The sequence below is a fragment of the Salvelinus sp. IW2-2015 genome, linkage group LG20 (assembly GCF_002910315.2).
Source record: "Salvelinus sp. IW2-2015 linkage group LG20, ASM291031v2, whole genome shotgun sequence".
NCBI classification, from domain to species: Eukaryota; Metazoa; Chordata; class Actinopteri; order Salmoniformes; family Salmonidae; genus Salvelinus; species Salvelinus sp. IW2-2015.
In genome coordinates this window covers 6,660,535-6,678,200 of record NC_036860.1, presented here as the reverse complement: position 1 = coordinate 6,678,200, position 17,666 = coordinate 6,660,535, and the positions used below count along the sequence as shown (strand labels likewise).

Below are 17,666 nucleotides of genomic sequence, written 5' to 3'. Positions count from 1 at the left end.
TACTTAACAAAAGTTACTTTGAAAAAGTAGTTCACTACATGCAAACTACTTTGTGATAAATTATCATATCTAAATGTCATAGATGACAAATTGCAAGGGCAGATCACTCTAGGGTCACAACAGAATGTCTAATTTAGTGTATTAAACACAAAACGATGTTTCAAGTGAGAATTAGACAGGTCTGATGTCGAAAAACAAAGGAAATTCTTGCCTACTTCACCCATATATCATTTTATTTTTGCAAAAGAAGTAGTGTGTAGTTCCAGTAGTTAAAGTTGCTACACCACCACATGCTAAAAAGCAGTCAATAACACTACCAATAGTTTAATTAAGTTCAACTACCACCAAGCTACTGCAAAATGTAGTTTGAACTACTTGAACTAAGTGTAGTTCACTTCTCCCCAACACAGTATGTTTTCCCTGCCAGTTCACAATGTTCTGACATTGAACTATGTACAGACTCTCTCCCTCATGTGATTTTCTAGCTCTGTGACCTGTTTCATGGACATGTTTGAAATACCTCTAACCCAGAGGAAAAACAGAAGAGGTTTTCTGGCCTTCCTCTCCAAACATTGCTACAAAGTGACAAACAGCTGAACAAAACAAAGCATATGAACGTCTGCGCGCGCACGCACACACACACACACACACACACACACACACACACACACCTGTCTCTTATACACATCTAGATGTGTATAAGAGACAGCACACACACACACACACATGATGTTCTGTTCCCAACGAGGTACATTTCAGTCTCTGTGGTTCTGGTTAAGGTCCATGTTGTGACTCACGAAAACTGATGACAATTATTTCAGTTTGAAGGAGGAGATTTCAACCTCCAAGAGACCGCATACAAGCTACTCATCAACACCCTTGTTTAACCTGTTTATGTGTCATAAGCTGTGTTACTCAGTGATTTACTGTAAATATGAGTGTTTCTCACATGATCCAACATGAGTCGACAGATGTTTTTAATTTTGGCCACCAGGTGGCATATACTGTAATCCTATCCATCGTGTTGGCTTGTTGATACAGATCCTGATTTGAATGAGGGGTAAGCCTATAAAGTTAAATAATTGTCACAACTACGTAAAACATACAGCAAGGGGACTGATGATAATGTCTCTAAAGCGTAAAGACGTCACTGTAAGTGGTGGTTTGTTTTGTCTCCTTTGTGAAGGCCATATATCGTTGCGGACAATGGTCAAATTGTTGTTGTTTTTTACTTTGAATTTGAGTCTAATGAAAACAATGAGGTACACTGTAATTCTAAAAGCCTATGAAAAAAGTTAAAGACAAATATATCTCTCACATGAGGCTCCTGTTTCGTTCCATCCCAAACTGGCACAAAAAGCTGACACAAAATGTCTCCACTCTCAACAGAGCAAACTAGGTCTTATTTTACGCTCTGTGGGTTATGTAAAGTACAGTGTGAGTGTGAGGCTCTAACACCCAAGAGCCAAAATGCTAGTCTAAGAACCTACCATTACAGCACAGAGCGAGCTAGCCTCTGAGTTATGTATATGTACAGTATATGCCATCTCTGATCGCTGTTTGGTAAGCTGGCCTAATAGTGGCCTGATGATCCTGTATGTGACCTAATTCTTCCACTTATGGCTATGTTACCACTAACCATTTAATTATGAATTACCTAACAGTTGTATAGCTGGCCTTATAGTAGCCTAAGCTATAGGACATGAATTAATGTGGGAGGTCAACACACAGCATAGCCACAATTATTTTAATCAAATAGTGGGTTAAAGCAATGTTGCATTTGGTAATACCAATATGGATGTTTTTTCTAGCCTGCAGTACAGTAGGTCATGTCATGTGACCCATGTCAACCTGCTATCATTTGCAAGTTGCCCTGAGTTTGTTTGAACCCACAGTTGGAGATAGTGTACCAGGCAGTGTCCCAAAGTCCAGGTTTGCATCATAACCAGACATGTCGTCTTCCTGTCTCAGTTATCCCCACCGTCATGAAACACCCACCCACATCATGGATGGTGGATTTGGACTTTGACTCTCCACAAGAGCATCACTATGACAGTGTTGAGGACACTGCACTGGAATTTGAGGCAAAGCCAGGGAAGGGCCAGTCTGGGCAGAGGTTCAGAGATTGAACACTGGCCCACCCGTGCATAGGAGGTTCCTGGGATCTAATGTTGTTTCGCAATCATATGGTACCACACACACCCCCCCCCCCCCTCCTGCAATAGCTAGTCATGAGTTATGTTAACTTTTCAAAAAGCCACAGATGGGGATTTTGTCACGGCGAACATCATTTACCAGAGCCTGGAACACGGCAGGGGCGTTGGTGAGGCCAAAAGGCATGACCAGATACTCGTAGTGGCCGCTGGCCATGTTGAAGGCAGTCTTCCACTCGTCCCCATCTCGTGTCCGCACCAGGTGGTAGGTGTTCCGTATATCCAGCTTGGAAAACACAGTGGCCCCCTGGAGCAGCTCGAAGGCCGAGGAAATGAGTGATAGTGGGTAACGGTTATTAACCGTAACGTCATTGAGTCCCCGGTAGTCAATACACGGGCACAGGGTCTTGTTTCTCCATGAAGAAGAACCCTGCGCCAGTGGGAGAGGAAGAGGGAGTCTCTGGTCCCGACAGAGAGTACAGACATCCCCGGGGCGGTATGGTGCTAGGGAGAAGGTCAATCCCACATTCATAGGGTCGGTGCGGCGGAAGCGACGTTGCCCGGGCCTTGCTGAACACCTCCCGGAGGTCCTGGTATTCCGCTGGGATGGTGGAGAGGTCCAGGGCACCTTCCGAGCCCACAGGAAGCCGTCCCGGGGCGGGCTGCGCTGACTTCAGACAATGGGCGTGGCAGAACGGACTCCAGCCCATGATGGCACCCGTAGACCAGTTGTGGTCACTGGAGCCAGTAGAATCCCAAATCCATGGGAATCTGAGGAGACTTGATGAGCAGAAATTGAATAGTCTCAATGTGATTCCCTGACACCCGTAGGTTTATGGGAGTGGTATTATGAGGGGCACCCGTCCAGCTCTCTAACATCCATGTGAATGGAGAGGGGCTGAGTGGGGATGTTCAGCTCGGAAGCCAGGGTAGCGTCCAAAAAGTTCTCATCGGCCCCAGAGTCAATGAGGACCCGGAGAGATTTAGACTGCTTTCCCCACAGCAGAATGGCATGAAAAGGGGTGCGAGCAAGGGAAGCAGAAAAGTTCCCCATATGGCTCACCAGAGTACTCGCTCCTACCAGTGAGCCTGGTCTTTTAAAGGACAAGAGGCCACAAAATGACCCAAAGTCCCGCAATACAGACAACTCTTTGTGTTGATCCTGTGTTGCCGTTCCGCTGGCAACAGCTCAGCTCTGCCTAGTTGCATAGACTCAGGAAGCGGTGACTCAGCCGTCTTCAGCGACTCTCGGGGGAGGGCAGGAAGCCTCGGGTTCTCTCGGCAACGGGATCGTCGGGGACTTCCGGGATGACTCGGAGGCAAGGTGGAATCCCTGGAATAGCGAGCTTAATCGAATTTCCCCTCCCTCCGCCATTCCCGTAATCGGCCATCAATTCGGATGGTCAAAGCGATGAGGGAATCGAGATCCGTAGGTAACTCCTCCGAGATGCCGTGTAGGAACATATCGATCAGCGCTTCCTGGTTCCAAGCACTCTCCGCTGCCAACGTGCAGAAATCCACCGCATAGTCGGCCACACTGCGGGAGTCCTGCCGAAGCTGGAATAGCTTACGTGCAGCTTCTCTCCCAGAGAACGGGGCATCAAAAACCTTCTTCACCTCTCCCACGAACCCCTCCAGGCCAACGCATATGGCCGGATGTTGTTCCCATACAGTAGTAGCCCAGATGAGAGCCCTCCCTGACATCAGGGTGATGAGGTAGGCTATCTTGGAGTGATCTGGGGGGAAGGAGGAGGGCTGAAGCTCGAAGATGAGGGCACTCTGAGCTAGAAACGCCCGACAGGTGCTCGACTCTCCATTGAAGCGTTCCAGGGGAGGTAAGCGGGGCTCCCGAGAAGCTGGAGTGACTGATGAGACGGCGCTGCTCACAGTTGAGTTACAAAGGGGCTGTGGGGTTACCACCGTGGTAGGCTGCCTCCCAGACAACCCTCAGAATTGCGCCAGCAAAATGTCCAAAGCCCGGTCATGACGTTCAGCCAACGTTTGGACCCCCTCCACAAGGCCACGAAGCAATTCTTTGTGCCAACCGATGGTGTCTCCTTGGGAGGAGATGGTGTTGCGCAGCTGTTCCGGGTCTGCTGGGTCAGTCATGGCCAGTTCGTACTATCAGGTTTGAAGGTAAGACCCAGATGTAGACAACGTCAAATAAACAACAGCTTAATAATCCTACAGGGGCAGGAAAAAGACAGGTCAAGAGCAGGCAGGGGTCAGTAATCCAGAGGAGGCAAAGGTACAGGACGGCAGGCAGGCTCAGGGTCAGGGGCATGCAGAGTGGTCAGGCAGGCGGCCTCGTGTCAGGGGCAGTCAGAGTGGTCAGGCAGGCGGGCTCAGAGGCAGGACAGGCAAGGGTCAAAACCAGGAGGGGGAGAAAAATTAGAGACTTGGGAAAAGGAGGAGCTGAGAGAAACACTGGTTGACTTGACAAACAAGACGAACTTGCACAGACAGACAGAAAACACAGGGGATAATGATAAAGATGGCCGACACCTGGAAGGGAGTGGAGACAAGCACAAGGACAGGTGAAACAGATCAGGTTGTGACAATTCATACCCGATATTAGGCCATGAGGAGAATGAATCAGAATTAGTTGGGTAACATAGAAGACGTTTTATTTACATAATATGCTTATGTGAGATACTTGTCATTAGAATGTCTCCCTTTGGACTATACTGTTGACAGTTGCACTTTTCCCTTCTCAGCTAGGCCTCAGACACTTGGAGCCCAGAGAGGGGAGAGGTCAGGCTTGTCTTTTACATGTCTCACTCCCCTCAGTGAGCTTGTCCAGGGGTGGGGAGAAGAGGGGGTTTACTTGAGATGGGAGAATATAGAGTTGACAATTGAGTTATGCCTTGGATGAGGTAATGTTTTGGTACTATGAAGTACCAGGAACGAGATTAGAACCTCGTCTTAGAGACCAAACTGAACGATAATTTATAGCTAATGCTATCTGGCTATGGGATACTCCTTTCTCAAGTAAAAGGCCCTTTGTGAAGTTTTCCTAAGATCTGTGGTTCGTCATGTAAGTTGAGAGGGGTGTATCTTGGCTATAAAAGATCTTTGTATTCGACTGTAGGGACTCTCAGAATTCATTATAGACACTGAATTGATCTGAGAGTCAAAGGGCTATGGTGAAGCTCATATAATTAAAGATGAAGTTTAAGTATAACTCTGACTGGTGTGTGGTTTGTAACTCTCCTCATTTAGTAATACAGGAAATTGCTACGACAGCCATGTATGATGATTTCATGTTTTCATGCCTGCCTTGGTAGGCCAAGTTTATGTTTGCTGATTCAAGTGAGCTAGTCATTTCATACCTGCCATACAGTTCAATGTATAACCCTAAAGGCTTTGTATTGTATTGTGTGTGGCTGTTTTCGTTTGGTAAAAATTGTGCTCTTTTGGGCTTAATGAAAACACCTTCAGAGCTTTCTATTTTTCCTTGCTTATTTGCGCAATAAATTGTTAGCGCATATTCCAATCCAGTGCCGAGCTGGTGTCTGGCCAATGCGCTGACCATGGTCCTGAATCCACCTGTTGCGCCTGTGCTGTAGATCTCTCTCGCTCTCTCTTCCCCTCTCTCTCTGAATATGTAGGTGATAGACATGTTGTATATTTCATTATGTTGTAAGCGGTTGTGTAGTTGTGCAGTTGAGCATTTGCGCTGACTACTTTGCAATAATAATGGGCTCGTTTGTCAAGGGAAATTTGTGGTGTTTTCTGGTCACATTTATCCTGTGTTGTGTGTTAAATTATGCAATGTGATTGCGCAAATTTTCACTGAAATATGTTGGGGGGGAATTTGTGCTGTATTTTTACTGGAAATGTTGACCCAGCCACTTTTTACTTATGTCCAGCCCAGTGACAGTTCTAGCTTGTATGGCTCCCTGGGTGGCCAGTCCTCTTCTGGCTGTGCCAGGTGGAGATTATAACAGAACATGGCCAAGATGTTCAAATGTTCATAAATGACCAGCATGGTTAAATAATAATAATCACAGAAGTTAGTAATATAATATTAATGATACCATTTAAAACTATATAAATATAAAAAGATATACAAAAATAAGACTCATAAATATCAAAAAGAAGTAACAAAGACAAATAGAAACTTTTTGTGTTGATTTGGCTCTCGAGCATTAATACATTACCCATCCCCAAACATTTTCAACCAAGGGTCAAGACTAAACCAATTCACCTTGGTGGTGTGCAGACTGCTTTTAGATTATTCTTAACGATTTCGCACAAACCAGAAAAAAATGCAACAATATGTCTGTGAAACTAAATATTCACAGTATTATGAATGAATTGTGTTTTATTTGGTAGCATTTCGTAGTGTGACTGATTTTACTAATTGCATTAGTACTGTACAAAGATAGAGGTGAGCTATTTGATAGATTCCCCCGCTTCCCATACCTTCGGCTTCCAGTGGGGAGACCTGAGGTCAACCTACCCCCGCCCCCCTCCCCATCTCGTACTTCTGAGTGGGAGACCTTCCCAGGCAGCAGCCTGCCCAGCTCACAAACTAGAATCAGGGCGCCCACTCCGACAAGGTTAATTGACCCACAGTCCCACACGGTGACATGATATCATTGACCGCGAAGTGCAAATGAGCAATAGAAAACCGATCGCGCAAATGTCACCATTCCGGCGCTCCGTGCAGCCCCCGGCAAGATGCCGCCCGCCCTGAATGTCAAGTCAATGAGGTAATACACAGCATGATATAGTTTTCATACCTGCAGTAGGCAACTGAATGAGAGTGCGTGCGTGTGTGTATGCGAGAGAGAGAGAGAGAGATAGAACGGAACGGAAACGAAACGGAAACTACCCAAAATAATGAATGGTCTGTATGGGAATTTACAGCTTGATGACTGATTGATCAAACATGAATACTCAATGCCTATAACACGAACATCTTTCGTTCCGATTGGTTGTCTGACATAGACCCCACCCCCCTCACGTCATACATTATTGGTCCAACTTATGCAACCTGAGTGACACATGATTTTATAGCAGACCTTGGACAAAGCCGAGGAGTAAACGCTTCTCTTCAAACTTTTGAGAATTTGCATTTCCACAAACCTCTAGCATGGCCATCAAAACCACCCCTCTTCTTTTCCGGGCACTGGTTGAGATGTCTGAAGTACACTCTTCAAAAGTTATACGAGGAAATCCCAACAGAACAAATATCAGGTAAGTGCAAAAATGCCGGTGAGCGATCCTCCAGCATGTTTACGAAAACCGGCGGCGTGTAGACTGTTTGGATCATTCACCAACTGTAGCCTGTGGCTTATTTATTTTTCACAATGGTTGAATAGAACGGCAATATTTTTTTTTAACATAAAATAATATGTTTTAAATCTGAGACGCTCCCCCTAGGGTTTGCAGGGGGGCAGCAGAGAGGTAGATGATAAACTAACAAAATAAGAAACAAAACAAAAAATGTAGAGAATTTAGATGGATTTCCGGTTACAATTAAAGTTTGGTAAAATCCTGAGCTAATTTGGAACAAATAATAGTGCAGTACAATTGAACATGTTAAGAATTATGGAAAAAGAAAAAAATATCCAAATGGAGAAAGTTTCTATTGCTAAGTGACAAGATGCACATCTCGCGATTGTTAACGGTTTGTCCTTTATTGGCGTACATTCGGCTACAGAATTAGAAAATGTCTGTTTATCTGAATGTCAGGCAGTAGGCTCCAAAATGTCTGTTTCTCTCCCCAGTAAGAGGCAGCCTACCTGTCTCCCAGACTCTGACCAGCAGAATCAATCATTCCTCTGTATTATGTTTAGAATACACATTTGAAGGGGGGGGGCAGGAGATGTTCCCTCATGATGAAAGGGGGGCATGCATATCCGTGGGAAGTAGGGCCCCCTTAAAAAAAAATATTTAGGCCTTTACTACTCCTGTATTAGGGGTGCGATACAGCCATCTGCAGCTCACGCCACCGCAAACATCTTCCCGTGGCAATGGGGGCATGAGTGAAAAAGTTCAGGAAGGACTGGCCTAGGTGATTATGTAGGGAAGGCTATCAATTTGGCTAGAAGCTGGGGGTTTCATTTTTGAAGCAGTGAGATATTTTGTATGGCAATGTTTTTTGAGCGGGCCAATGTGAGATGTTGTATTGGAATGTTGAGTCACTTGAGTCACAGGACTGAGAGAGGAAGGGGGTCCCTCTGGCAGGTCTTCTAGGCTCCTACACACGGTGCAGTCAACATGCTCTGTTCATACCCCGCAGGTGTCTTACTTTATCCATCAAATTCGTCTGAGTTCAGTAACCATTTTAGATAGGCCTACTACATAGTGGAAGTTATAGAGCTCTTTGAAAGGGCTTGATCTGATCTCATTGTTTTTAAGTTTGGGATTTAAACACACAACAAGACTATTTTCACCAAATTGGGACAAAATAATTTAGATCGTCTTTGTTATGATACTTTAAAACTGTTATTTTTTTTATTCTGGAGTTTGGAAAGATTGACTATCAAAAAGAAATTCGCTACAGCAGGTGACTTAACCTATGTGAGCATAAGACCAGTATGCTTTACCAAAGATTAACACATTTTCTCCCTCTTCTCCTCCTCCCAGACACCTGGGCAGCTGTGGGGCCCTGTCAGCACGGCGTGCCACCCTTCTGCTGTCCTCCCCCCTCCTCCGAACCACACCCTCCCGCAGCTTCATTAACCTGGCTGCCTCCATCACTGCCCGCAGGATGGAGTACTCTGAGAGCCGCACACTAGGGTGAGACATCATCACATACACAACTCCTCTCTGCCCCTCTGTCTTGTYAGCCCCTGTTGACCAGAGGTGATTCTAAAGCCCCACTTTCCAATTCTCAACTTCAAAACCCTTCAGTTAACATGTGGTTGGATTGAAATAGACCGGAGCATATTGTATCTTTCCTATATCACAGGCCAATGTTTAATCCTGACTTATTTTTGTTTCAAGTGTACTTGAGTAGTCCTATGAGCATCTTATTGATGGATCCCCCTCTCCTTCCCCATCCAGGTACACTCCAGAGCAGATGTACAGTGTGGTGGCCAGTGTGGACCAGTACCAGCACTTTGTCCCTTGGTGTAAGAAGTCCCGGGTTGTGAAGGGAAGTAACGGGGCTGTCCGTGCCCAGCTGGAGATTGGGTTCCCTCCCATCGTGGAGCGTTACACCTCGGAGGTCACAGTTGTCCCAAACCACCAAGTCAGGGTAAGCCCCGATAACATTGTAGAACACGGTTTATAGCAAGGAGAGGGTAGACATCCTGTATCAATATGGAAATTGTGCCCTATTTAGAGTGCCTTTTAGAAAGTATTCATACCCCTTGACTTATTCCACATTTTGTTGTTACACACTGAATTCAAAATGGATACAAATAATTCTTACCCATCAACACAGAATTCCCCATAATAACAAAGTGAAAACATATATTTTTGCAAATTTATTAAAAATGAAATACAGAAATATATAATTTATTTAAGTCAATATATGTTAGAATTGTCTTTGGCAGTGATTACAGCAGTGAGTCTTTCTGGGTAAGTCTAAGAGCTTTGCACACCTGGATTGTACAATATTTGCACATTTATTATTTTTTAAATTCTTAAAGCTATGTCAAGTTGGTTGTTGATCATTGCTAGACAGCCATTTCCAAGTTTTGCCTTAGATTTTCAAGCCGATTTTAAGTCAAAACTGTAACTCGGCCACTCAGGATTATTCACCGTCTTCTTTGGCCTTGCGTTTTATGCTACTGTCATGCTGAAAAGGGAATTTTCTTTGTCTTTCGGGAAGTAGACTCAACCAGGTTTTCCTGTAGGATTTTGCCTGTGCTTAGCTCAATTGTTTATTTTTATCCTAAAAAAACTCACTAGTCCTTGCTAATGACAAGCATACTCATAACATAATGCAGCCACCACCATGCTTGAAAATATGTAGTGGTACACAGTGACGTGTGTTGGATTTGCCCCCAAACATAACCAAACATTTTGTACAGGCTTCCTTATTTTTACTCTGTCAATTAGGTTAATATTGTGGAGTAACTACACTGTTGTTGATCCATCCTCTGTTTTCTCCTATCACAGCCATTAAACTCTCTCATGGTGAAATCCCTGAGAGGTTTTCTTCCTCTCTGGCAACTGAGTTAGGAAGGACGCCTGTATCTTTGTAGTGACTGGGTGTATTGATACGCCATCCAAAATGTAATAAACAACTTCTCAATGGGATATTCAATGTCAGATTTTTTTTTTTACCCATCTACCAATAGGTTCCCTTAAACACTATGGCACAGAGTGACTTGTTTAGCAACATTTTTACTCCTGAACTTATTTAGGCTTGCCATAACAAAACGGTCAAGACATTTCAGCTTTACGTTTTTATAAATTTGTACACATTTAAAAAAAAAAAACGTAATTCTACTTTGACATTATGGGGTATTGTGTGTTGGCCAGTGACACAATCCCAATGTAATCCATTTTAAATTCAGGCTGTAACACAACAAAATGTGGAAACAGTCAAGAGGTGTGAATACTTTGAAGACATATCATCTGGAATTTTAGTACTGTAACTTGTGGGATTCAAATGTACTATGGGACCGGATGAATTGGTTAAATCATCTAATACATTGATTAGATACTCCTAGGGGATAAATACTGAGTTGTATTTTTTGATCACCTAGCTGCTAACATTGTGCTCCTACGTCCATAGAGCAAGGATTAGAGAGGCTTTATCTGGGGCCATGTCCTGGACAAGAGCAGTGTGTAATGAGGAGTGTGCATGTTGTCTCCCAGGCCGTGTGTACAGACGGATCCCTCTTCAGCCACCTGGAGACGATATGGAGGTTTGCCCCTGCAGCCGAGGACCAACCAGACTCCTGCAACATCGACTTCCACGTGAGTACCACCATTTTGTCCACCAGAACAGTTCACTTTCATTTGGTGTCAGCCTGACACCAAAGTCAAAGGTTAGATAATAGCCCACTGAAGTACACCGTCTTAGTGTAGTTAACATTTATGAATGTTACATAGGTCTACTCACACAAACATAAGTGATTACTAATGAACTTTAGGGCTTGAGATCAAGTTGCCTGCCAGGGGGCTAGTTTTACACCAGGCCTTGCATTTCTCTTCAACCTCTATAGATACTTTTTATTGGAAGGAAGAGGTTGAGTAAAGCCAATGTAGGTTTTATTTATATCCAGTACAGTTGTTAGTGTTCCTAGCCTCTTCACATAGCTGGCCAGAGGTCATAGCGATATCTCTCCCTCTCTACTCCCTGTCAGGAACTTTGTGACCCAAATATTGTGCCAGGTTACCTGTAGTGGAAATGGCGTGAGGGGTTTTGGAGATGGAGGACAGACTGTCGTTTGGACAGGCTCATTAAGGCCTTAGGATGACTTGGCAGGAATAATGAATAGTGCGGAATGGAATGAGTTCGTTCCGTCTGTTTGCCAGCTATTAAATCGGGAATACAGATGGTGGTCCCTCGTTTCGATCTGAGAACTGTCCTCGAAGGAAACAATTTTCCTCAGATGGATAGGGACACTTGTGTCAGCAGCATGGTTATGGAATTTGAGTACTTATTTTCTCCCCTTCACTCTTCAGGTATCCTTCGAGTTCAGGTCTCTGCTGCACTCCCAGCTGGCCACCCTGTTCTTTGACGAGGTGGTGAAGCAGATGGTGAACGCCTTTGAGTCGCGGGCAGCCAAACTATACAGGGGCCACCACGCCCCCTTCCAGGAGGCGCCAACGGGAAGGCGAGCAGCATGAGAAGACCCCCACTCACTGACACGGACTGAAATAAGACCCACTCCCTACCACCATCCCCACCTGAAACCCTCACAACTCCATTTCACCATGTCTTGTGCAGGAGACTGGGTCTTCTATTTTGGATTTTGTTCTTATGTACACAAAAGCACCTATTTATTTGTATTACAGAAACTTTAATTTATTTACTTGAATGTACATGCTATTTTTATTTGGGATGGAAGTGGATGTTTGTTGTCAAATGTTCATGTTTGAAAGGGACCTTCTTTTTATTTAAGTTACAGAAGATGAAGTGACCAAGTGACTCCTTTGCGGTGTTCAAAAACATCTGAGAGGTCAGCTTTTTCTTCCTGGCACTAATACAATAAAAAAAAGTCTGAATGGAAAATTAAATAAAGCTCATTTTGATACTCTTTGTACCTCATGCATTTATTTTGTATGTGTTGTCAACTGTGTCTTCTGTTTATTGTCAAGACGGAGCTAGGTTAAAGTTGGTAGGATCACAGATGTGTAGAAAGCATTGTTTGAACAGCCAAAAGAACAACTCAGCTCCAGTAACAGAACGTTGTCCTGTAGTAGACCTGATCTACTGTCTACCAATGTTCTGTTCCATCAGGACAGTTCCAGGAAGGCACATGACTTGAGGATTAGTTGTGTAAGAGCCAGGAAGGAACACAACACAAAAGACCTGAAGGCAGGGTCAACTCCTCCCTCCTGCTTCCTCACTGTTAAACCACAGCCAATCAAGATTTAGGAACATTTTCAGCAAAGGCTTTCTGCTGTTGTGAATGTGGATACTGGCTTGCCTTGGCAGTTGGGTTATTTTTCAGTTGAGAAGGTGCTCTGGGGGTAACTGAAGGTTATACTCTCAGTTTGGTGGGATACTCCTCCACGTAAAAGAACGTAGACAAAAGATGAGACATGGCCCAGCCGCATATTTTAAAAAGCTGTGAAGTTGCATAGGCAAGGAAGGTCACAGTGTATGTTGTCTCCACAACCCAACTGGTTTAAACTGACCGGACACTTTTTAGACATCCTGTATCAATATGGAAATTGTGCCCTATTTAGAGTGCCTTCAGAAAGTATTCATACCCCTTGACTTATTCCATGTTTTGTTGTTACAATCTGAATTCAAAATGGATAAAAAAGAATAACTCTTACCCATCTACACAGAATACCCCCCCCCCCCCCAACCTAGATGCCTTGTCTCCTCCCAACATGTGTACCTGACCAAAATAAATGTTGTGGTAGCCTTACCCATTCATCCTCTCATAACTGGTTCCAAGAACATTATGTAGTTATACAGCATCAAGTACAGTAATGTACTGTTAGAATGCACTTTTCTCAACCAATATGTCATATCAAGCCAATGAAAAAGCCCCACATTGACTTCTCTTCCTCCAATGAAAAGGCTGCTCTCTAGTGGACATAATGTTGCATGGTGCATTAAATGCATTAAGAATCAAAACATTAAATACATGACACAAAATCAACTACTTCCATCAAAACATACAACTTATCTAAATGAAAAGTTATTTCAATCAATCGTTACACAATGGCCCAATAAATACTAACTACAACTATCAATATACCCTAACATGGTTAACCCTCTTTTATATGTATTTGCTATTTGTTGATGCTATAACTATCGTATGCACTATAAAAGGTGCATCTCCTAAAATGATTTTACCAAAGATATCCAATGCAGAAAGAATGACATAAATATCCAGGAAAAAAATACTTTGACCTTTTTCCATTTTAACTGAGAGCTGAACTATCTTCCTCTATGACCCCGTCTACATTTCCTTTACCCTTGCCCTTGCAAGGGCAAAGGAAAGTGTGTTCAGCACTTCTCAGATAAATAGTTCCTACTTCCTGATGGCATATTTATAAAGAGGAAGACTGAGAAAAAATGCAGAACCGTACTGCAGGAAAAGTTTCAGAAGAACATGAGTTTGAGAATGAAGGGTATTGCAGTCTTTTTGCTGGCACTATGCTGCTGTCTGTCTGGGACACAAGGAGACCACGAGGACCAGAAAGCATGCTGCCCATCTGACACTTGCTCTCTGATGAAAGAACTGACATCTATAGGAGAGAAACTAGGAGCCATGGGGGAGAAACTGGGAACTATGGGGGATAACCTGAGACCTGGAGACCCGGTTACAAACCAGTGAGAATGAAGTGGAGGAGCTGAAGAGACTAACTGGAGGTAATATGCGGCTTTTCACGCGTCACCGACTCCTATCCACCAATTGCTTCTCTGTCTATTATAGGGATTATCCTATATTTAACTTTCTAACAGCCTCTGATCTTTGAATACATTATGACAACTGACAGTTCAATATAACTCATCCATCCTGTATCTCTCCCAGGCCGGCCTAAGGTGGCCTTCTCCGCAACTCTCCGGGAGACAGCGATGCCGATGGGAACACGGGACCTTTCACCACTCCCATTCCCCTGCAGTACAAGAAGGTCTTCTCCAACACGGGCAGCTCCTACAACCTGCCACAGGTACTAGATGTTGTCTGTTTGTGTTGCATCATGTTGTGTGGTGCTGTGTTTAGAAACTAAATGCTATGTCCCTACAGGTATCTTCACTGCAATGGTCAAAGGAATGTACTACTTCCATTTCACGATGATGAACAACGTGAATGCCCCCCTAATTCTGTGGTGTGTTTGACAAAGAATGGCCAGAGGTGTGTCTGTCTGGGACACTGTAGGAACCGATGCCCATGACAGTGGCAGCAACGCAGTGGTCATTCTCTGGAGGTGGGAGAAATGTCTATGTTGAGTTACAGGCTAACAGCTGGTCTGCAATGATTGACATCATGAACTACAACACCTTCAGCGGCTTCCTGCTCTTCCCCATGTAAACATGGAACACATTTCAACAGCTAAATGGTTGAAATTACTGTATTTTCTTTAGTAGACATAAAATAGTAATCTGTGCTTCATAGCACACTGTGGGGTTATAATGCAGTGCAATAATGTATAAGAGTATGTTGTCATCAGGTGGACATGTAACTGTATAAATAAATACAAAATATATTGATCCTAGATGTAACTGAACATTTTTGTACGGTAATGCTTCACTGAAGTGAAAAAATGTAATAACTTTTACTATATGTACATGAACTTACATCTGTCAATAAACTTTTAACCATTCATGAAAAAACATTCCTTTACTACTCAGATACTTACTCTTAGTATGTGCAGAGTAGTCCTTCTCCTAAGTGCCTTAACTCAAGTCTGAATTGCCCCTAAGTGAACTGGCTATTATATTGATCATGGTGAGGTACATTTGAAAGGAAGATACATGCATTTCAAAATGGATTTTCCAAGATACTGACAAAGTAAACTCCATTTATAAAGACCCTGTCAGACACATTTAATGTATATGTAAATAAGTGACACATAAAAATCAAATAATGTCCTGTAATCATATGAGTTTCAATTGACCATTGGTGGGAAAAGTACTGAATTGTCATACTTGAGTCAAAGTAAAGATACCTTAATAGAAAACGACTCAAGTAAAAGGGAAAGTCACCCAGTGATATACTACTTGAGTAAAAGTCTAAAAGTATTTGGTTATAAATATACTTAAGTATCAAAGGTAAAAGTCATAAATCATTTCAAATTCCTTATATTAAGCAAACCAGACTGCATTATTTAAAAACATTTATTTATTTACGGATAGCCAGGGTCACACTCCAACACTCAGACATAATTTACAAAAAAAAGCATTTGTGTTTCGTGAGTCTGCCAGATCAGAGGCCATAGGGATGACCAGGGATTTTCTCTTGATAAGGCAACGAATTCAACCATCTTCCTGTCAAAATGTAACAAGTACTTTTGTGTGTCAGGGAAAATGTATGGAGTAAAAAGTACATTATTGTCTTTAGGAATGTAGTGAAGTAAAAGTAAAAGTGGTACAAAATTGAAATAGTTAAGTACAGATACCCCCAAAAACTACTTAAGTAGTACATTAAAGTATTTTTACTTAAGTACTTTGCACCACTGCAATTGACCGGGTCTTCATTTCAATCATACATTCAACATAAAAGTTAGTTGTGGACAGGGGTTTCAGATCTGAAATAAGTGTTTCCCATGTATCATTATGGAAGAACAGTAATTTAGGGAGAGGCAGAGGTCATGGGGGCACATAAAGCATAGAGGGCTGCATGGTTTATGATTGTTATAAGCTAAACACGTTTACATTTTGTAAGTGACCTTTAATAAATGCCCTGCTGTCTTTAAGCTTCTGTTTGTAACTTCATTGCCTCTCCACTCTATTTGTTTTTAAAGCAGGTCCATTTATTTGTCGTTTTGCGCAAGTCTGTATTTTCCCTCTCTGTTTACCACCCAAAACTTTCCAGCGTCTTGTGCAATATTTGACAAGTGCACAATATAAAGAGGAAGACTGGGCTGAGAAACAATACAAAATGATGCTGCAGGAAAGGTTTCAGAAGGCTTTGAGAATGAAGGGTATTGCAGTCTTTTTGCTGGCACTATGCTGCTGTCTGTCTGGGACACAAGGAGACTACGAGGTCTCTTGCTCTCTGATGAAAGAACTGACATCTATAGGAGAGAAACTAGGAGCCATGGGGGAGAAACTGGGAACTATGGGGGATAACCTGAGACTCATGGAGACCCGGTTACAAACCAGTGAGAATGAAGTGGAGGAGCTGAAGAGACTAACTGGAGGTAATATGGCGCTTTTCACGCGTCACCGACCTCCTATCCACCAATTGCTTCTCTGTCTATTATAGGGATTATCCTATATTTAACTTTCTAACAGCCTCTGATCTTTGAATACATTATGACAACTGACAGTTCAATATAATCTCATCCATCCTGTATCTCTCCCAGGCCGGCCTAAGGTGGCCTTCTCCGCAACTCTCCGGGAGACAGGCGATGCCGMTGGGAACACGGGACCTTTCACCACTCCCATTCCCCTGCAGTACAAGAAGGTCTTCTCCAACACGGGCAGCTCCTACAACCCTGCCACAGGTACTAGATGTTGTCTGTTTGTGTGTTGCATCATGTTGTGTGGTGCTGTGTTTAGAAACTAAATGCTATGTCCCTACAGGTATCTTCACTGCCAYGGTCAAAGGAATGTACTACTTCCATTTCACGATGATGAACAACTTGAATGTCCCCCCTAATTCTGTGGTGTGTTTGACAAAGAATGGCCAGAGGCTGGTGTCTGTCTGGGACACTGTAGGAACCGATGCCCATGACAGTGGCAGCAACGCAGTGGTCATTCCTCTGGAGGTGGGAGATAATGTCTATGTTGAGTTACAGGCTAGCAGGATGGTCCATGATGACATCATGAACTACAACACCTTCAGCGGCTTCCTGCTCTTCCCCATGTAAACATGGAACACATTTCAACAGCTAAATGGTTGAAATTACTGTATTTTTATATAAGGGTTGTATTCAATCCGTATCGCAGAAGTTCCGCATTGTAGCCCGATTGCCTTTAAAATGTCAATGTCAACTGCATTTACAGCAAACCGGCTCAATTGGAAATTACATTTAAATTTCAGGCACGCTCAAGCAGATTTTCACCGATATGGATTGAATCCAGCCCTTAAATTAGTAGACATAAAATAGTCATCTGTAGCAGTAGTGGGGTTGTAATGCTGTGGAATTATATGCTTCCTGTCTTTTGTCACACTTTCCACAAGGCTGCTGTTCCACCACACTCTATTTCAAAAGAATATGCTGTCATCTGGTGTACATAACTGT

General features: G+C 43.3%; 2 protein-coding genes and 1 long non-coding RNA gene across 3 annotated transcripts; all 3 read left to right on the top strand.

The window, feature by feature from the left end:
- The first annotated feature begins 7,158 nt into the window (after positions 1-7,158).
- LOC111982000 (coenzyme Q-binding protein COQ10 homolog, mitochondrial) lies at positions 7,159-12,328 on the top strand. The gene is made up of 5 exons (XM_024013507.2): positions 7,159-7,358; positions 8,754-8,906; positions 9,174-9,366; positions 10,941-11,042; positions 11,754-12,328. Exons 1-5 carry the CDS (start codon positions 7,255-7,257, stop codon positions 11,916-11,918), a joined length of 717 nt encoding a protein of 238 aa, XP_023869275.1. The 5' UTR covers positions 7,159-7,254; the 3' UTR covers positions 11,919-12,328.
- A 1,478-nt stretch (positions 12,329-13,806) lies between these two features.
- LOC111980483 (uncharacterized) lies at positions 13,807-14,967 on the top strand. The gene is made up of 3 exons (XR_002879475.2): positions 13,807-14,124; positions 14,288-14,426; positions 14,504-14,967. It is a non-coding gene; the product is annotated as an uncharacterized lncRNA (long non-coding RNA).
- Positions 14,968-16,341: 1,374 nt separating this feature from the next.
- Positions 16,342-17,585, top strand: LOC111980482 (complement C1q-like protein 2). Its single transcript, XM_024011223.3, has 3 exons — positions 16,342-16,619; positions 16,785-16,925; positions 17,005-17,585. The coding sequence occupies exons 1-3, from the start codon at positions 16,358-16,360 to the stop codon at positions 17,289-17,291; spliced, it is 690 nt and encodes a 229-aa protein (XP_023866991.2). The 5' UTR covers positions 16,342-16,357; the 3' UTR covers positions 17,292-17,585.
- Positions 17,586-17,666: the final 81 nt, after the last annotated feature.

What these genes read in the sequence shown, in the direction of transcription:
- LOC111982000 (XM_024013507.2), top strand. Translation starts at nt 7,255, where the DNA reads ATGGCCATCAAAACCACCCCTCTTCTTTTCCGGGCACTGGTTGAGATG. An exon ending in TCCCAAACCACCAAGTCAGG is followed by an intron (nt 9,367 to 10,940) that starts GTAAGCCCCGAT and finishes GTTGTCTCCCAG; the next exon opens with GCCGTGTGTACAGACGGATC. An exon ending in CCTGCAACATCGACTTCCAC is followed by an intron (nt 11,043 to 11,753) that starts GTGAGTACCACC and finishes TTCACTCTTCAG; the next exon opens with GTATCCTTCGAGTTCAGGTC.